The sequence below is a fragment of the Macrobrachium nipponense genome, chromosome 12, assembly GCF_015104395.2.
Source record: "Macrobrachium nipponense isolate FS-2020 chromosome 12, ASM1510439v2, whole genome shotgun sequence".
Lineage (NCBI taxonomy): Eukaryota > Metazoa > Arthropoda > Malacostraca > Decapoda > Palaemonidae > Macrobrachium > Macrobrachium nipponense.
Window position 1 is genome coordinate 99,483,498 of NC_087205.1, and position 5,295 is coordinate 99,488,792.

At 33.2% G+C, this 5,295-nt stretch overlaps 1 protein-coding gene across 1 annotated transcript in view; it reads right to left on the bottom strand.

Annotated features, from left to right (window-relative positions):
- Positions 1–358: 358 nt before the first annotated feature.
- LOC135224699 (uncharacterized) overlaps positions 359–5,295 on the bottom strand; it is a 100,832-nt gene continuing 95,895 nt past the window's right edge. The window contains exons 26-27 of the mRNA XM_064263969.1: positions 1,066–1,182; positions 359–473 (exon numbers count right to left, since the gene is read on the bottom strand). Coding sequence (XP_064120039.1) covers positions 387–473; positions 1,066–1,182 — 204 coding nt within the window. The 3' untranslated portion in view covers positions 359–386. The remainder of the gene's footprint in view (positions 474–1,065; positions 1,183–5,295) is intronic.

The window sequence follows — 5,295 nt, forward strand, 5'->3', positions numbered from 1 at the left end:
GATATTAAAGGACACTTGCGGCTCGATGTATATAGAAATATATTTATATATATTTATATATACTCTCTCATCTTTTTCCTTGTGCGTGCATGTTTGAACTTCAGTAATACATGATTGTGTGTGTAAATATATATATATATATATATATATATATATATATATATATATCTATATATATATATATATATATATATATATATACATATATATATTTGTATATATAAATCTATACTCACATATATATCATAAATATGCTCTATATTTGGTGCGATATAATATATATATATATATATATATATATAATATATATATATATATATATATATATATATATATATATATATAAAATATTAAATTAATATTTATAAACTCTGAAATCATCAAAACTAATTTACTCTCGCTTCTACTGGACTTTCTTTTATCATGACGCTGGCAGGCCTTTCTTCCCAGCTTCCCTCTCTCAGTGCCTCGTTCTGTGGAAGAGGGAAAAAATATTGTTAAAATATTAAAAATACAGAATTATCAATTCTGCATAAGCCATTACAGTCTGTGGCACCATTAACAGAAAAACGAGTTTCCAAAATTAGCGTTAGTAAATTACGGGGAATTTTTTTTAATGGGAAAGCCTGTTTTGAAAACTGGAAACCAATTATTAATAGAATGAAATGAAGGTAGCCGCATTCTTTGTTTTGAGGTGGTTCGGTCATGTGGAAAGAATAAAGTGAAGGAGAGATATGTATGGAGGACTGGAAAAAATGGGAGAAGTCCTGGAAATGTGGAGCCACTGTATATATATATATATATATATATATATATAATATATATATATATATATATATATATATATATATATATATACTATATATATATATATATACATATAGTATATACGTCTCGTGATATAAGTGGAAAATGGACTCACATAGCGTAGTAAATAATGAACCACAACATTATTGAGGTAATAGTTATAAAATTTATAATAATTGCTGTGTTAAATGTAGGGTAAATGTTATAATCTCCTTTAATTCTACAACACCAACGAACTGAGAGTCAAGTCAACATCACCATTGCTGTGGTGAAGTGGTAGTTGGCTTCCGTTAGGAAGAATTGCCTCTCCTTCTCGAACTTGGTACCGACGGGTCCTTGCTTCTTCCGGTTAGGTTCCATGTGCTCCAGGACGAACTGTCATAAATAAAAAGAGAGAGAAAAGGAAAACGGAATTAAGATAAAAGGAATTGCTACTTCGTAGCGACCCGTTTTAGTATATATCTTGGTTAATAACCGATGAATGCGATTTCATGGAGAGAGAGAGAGAGAGAGAGAGAGAGAGAGAGAGAGAGAGAGAGAGAGATGTAGACCTCAGAAATGCTGAAACAAAAAAATTAGAAGACAGAATCGGAGAAAGGAGAAAGAGAGAGAGAGGCGGTGGTAAACCTCAGAAAGGCAGAAACAGAGAAAGTAGAAGATATAAACGGAGAAAGGAGAAAGAAAGAGGGAGAGATGTAAACCTCAGAAAGGCAGAATCAGACAAATTAGACGACAGAATCAAAGAAAGGAGAGAGAGAGATGGGGGCGGGGTAAACTTCAGAAAGGCAGAAACAGAGAAAGTAGAAGACAGAAACGGAGAAAGGAGGAGAGAGAAAGAGGGAGGGATGTAAACTTCAGAAAGGCAGAAAGTAGAAGACAGAAACGGAGAAAGGAGGAGGAGGAGGAGAGAGAGAGAGAGAGAGAGAGAGAGACAGAGAGAGAGAGAAGGTAAACTTCAGAGAGATAGAAACAGAAAAGAGGAGAGAGACACATTCACACACAGACATACCTTACCTTACAGACCTTACATCTTGTTCGGGTTGCCCCAGGTCCCTCAGTGTGAGGCACCTCTAATGTCTACCAGAGAGTTGCTAGTACATCTTCCGGTATATTTTGCATCTTCCAATCTTGGATGGTCTGGGATGCAGTTTAGATATTTGTCGAGCTTATTCTTAAACACATCTACGCTCACTCCTGATATATTCCTCAGATGAGCTGGCAACGCATTGAATAGACGCTGCATTATCGATGCTGGTGCGTAGTGGATTAATGTCCTGTGTGCTTTCCTTATTTTTCCTGGTATAGTTTTGGGCACTATTAATCTACCTCTGCTTGCTCTTTCTGATATTTTTAGTTCCGTGATATTTTCTGCTATTCCTTCTATCTGTTTCCATGCCTGAATTATCATGTAGCGTTCTCTTCTTTCTCCTTTAGACTATATAATTTTAAGAATTGTAGTCTTTCCCAGTAGTCTAGGTCCTTAACTTCTTCTATTCTAGCTGTAAAGGACCTTTGTACACTCTCTATTTGTGCAATATCCTTTTGATAGTGTGGGTACCATATCATATTGCAATATTCAAGTGGACTACGAACATATGTTTTATAAAGCATAATCATGTGTTCAGCTTTTCTTGTTTTGAAGTGCCGTAACAACATTCCCATTTTTGCTTTACATTTTGCCAACAGAGTTGCTATTTGATCATTGCATAACATGTTCCTATTCATCATCACACCAAGGTCTTTAACCGCTTCCTTATTTGTGATGGTCTCATTATTAGGTCCCTTATATGCATATAGCTTTCTTTCTCTGTCTCCATAATTTATTGATTCAAATTTATCAGAGTTAAATACCATCCTATTTACCTCTGCCCAATCATATACTTTGTTAAGGTCTCTTTGTAGAGCGTTCCTATCTTCATCACAAGTAATTTCTCTACTTATTCTTGTGTCATCTGCGAAACTACTCACTACCGAATCCTTCACATTATTGTCTATGTCTTCAATCATAATAACAAACAGTATTGCAGATAACACCGTACCTTGCGGCACACCGGATATTACCTTGACTTCATCCGATTTCTCGTCGTTTGCAATAACTATCTGTTTTCTGTTGTGTAAAAATTCTTTTAACCATCTTCCTACTTTATCCACGATATTGTGTTTTCTAATTTTCTTCGCTAATATATTATGGTCTACTTTATCAAAAGCTTTTGCAAAGTCTAAATAAACCACATCTCCCCTCCCCCAGTTTCATTTCCGCTTTTCATATTTTTGAATATGTTCTCACGGTGGACTAACAGTTGGGTTTGTGTACTTTTCCGGGTACGAAACCATGTTGTCCTTTATTAAACAAATTATTTTTTATTAAATGTTTCATAATATTTTTCTTCATTACCCTTTCATACACTTTCATAATATGTGATGTTAGACTCACAGGTCTATAATTACTTGCCTCTAGTCTTGATCCACTTTTGAAAGTAGGCGGTAATATATGCTAATTTGTGCTCATCATAAATCTTGCCTGTATCTAACTTTGTCTTAATAATATTGCAAGTGGCTTTGCGATAGAATGAACTACTTTCTTTAACAAAATAGCAGGAATTCCATCAGGCCCTGCAGCAGCTCCATTTTTAATTTCATTAATAGCCTGCACAATATCAGCTTCATTAATATCTATGTCAGCTAAATATTCACTATTTTCATCCTTACTTCTATATCATTATCTTCATTATCTATTCTAGGGGTGAATTCTCTCTATCGTTCGTTCTGCCATGTTGTTGCAAATTTCCTTTTTTTCATTCGTTAATCTCCCTTCAATTCTCAGAGGGCCTATTTCTATTCTTCTTTTATTCATCTTTTTGCATATGAGTATAATAGCTTGGGTTTTGCTTGATATTTAATAGGGTTTTTTCTTCCAAGTCCCGTTTTTCATTTTCTTTTGATTGTATAATCTTTGTTCTGCATTTTCTATCTTACTTTTTAGTTCTATAACTTTCCATGCATTTTTTTCTTTTGCAAGACCTTTTTCCACTTTCTGATTTTCTGGAACAAGATCCTTCTGTCTCTTGGTATGCATGAATGATGTTTACTTTTCTTCTTCGGTATATATTTTTCCACTATTTTCTCCAATATTTTATATAATATCTCCGTATTTACCCTTATGTCATCACTTACGAAAATGTTATCCCAATCTTTGTTTAATTCTTCATTAATTTCTGACCATTTTATATTTTTACTGTAGAAGTTGTATTTTCCATATCCTTCCCACTTTTTCATTTCTTGCTTATCTCTATTTTCACTTGCTTTGGAATGAACTGTTAATTCTATGACATTATGGTCTGAAATATTCGCATTATAAACTATTATTTCTTTAACATAATTCATCTCGTTCACAAATACTAGGTCTAAAGTATTTTCCTTTCTTGTTGGCAGGTGATTTATTTGTTGAATGTTGTATTCTAGTACCATATCTAATAGCTTTTCAAATTGCCTCTTATCTTCTGCACTACTATTACTCTCTTTTTTATATGTATAAGTACAACCACAATCTCCTATTCGCTCTTTCCATTCTACGAAAGGAAAGTTGAAGTCACCAGATAGGAGAATAGTCCAGTCCTTGTGATTTCTACATATATCATCCAATTTTTCAATTATTAAGTCAAACTCTTTAGTATTAGGAGGTCTATATATTACTATGTTCATCAATTTTTCAGATTCAAATTCTACCGCTATTAGTTCACATTCTGAGTTACTATATTTCTCATATATTTTTCCTTGTTTTTTGTCTTTCCCATATATTGCGGTTCCCCCTTGATTCCTATTTTTTTCTATCTGATCTATAAGTTTGGAACCCTTTTATTTGATCATCATTCCCAGTCTCTTGGGAATACCAGGTTTCACTTATATTCATTATATCTATTTTCTTTTCATTTTGGGTTAGTTCTTCTAAGTACTCTATTTTTCTTTTTGAGTTACTCGTAACTAAACCCTGCGCATTCATCACTATGATGGTTTGCGTGTTTTCTCCTTCATTTAATACTGGTAGTAATAAGGATTTTCCCATGTCTCTTTCCTGTTCTGGTATGTTGTTCTTTTTTTCATTTCCAGAAATTCTGACATTAAAAATCCAACTTTTTCCATAATATTTGATCTTCCTTCATCATAATTATTCATTTTGTGTCTGAATCTGCAATTTCTCCGTTTCTGCAATATCCTCTTGCATAATAAATACAGTTATTATCTCTTGAGTAGAATTTCGGAGCTGATGCTTTGAAATTTTTTGCTGACACCTCTGCATATCTCATTGGTGGTTTGCTTTTCTCTTTTACCTGATATTCTTGATTTTCTCTCTTTATTTGTTTCTTTCTTATTTTGGATTTTATTACTTGGTTGGTTATTTATTTGATTATGATTCATGGCTACAGGGTGCATATATTTGCATTTTTTGTCGAACTTACATCCTTTTCCTTCTTTTAGGTTTTTTACATA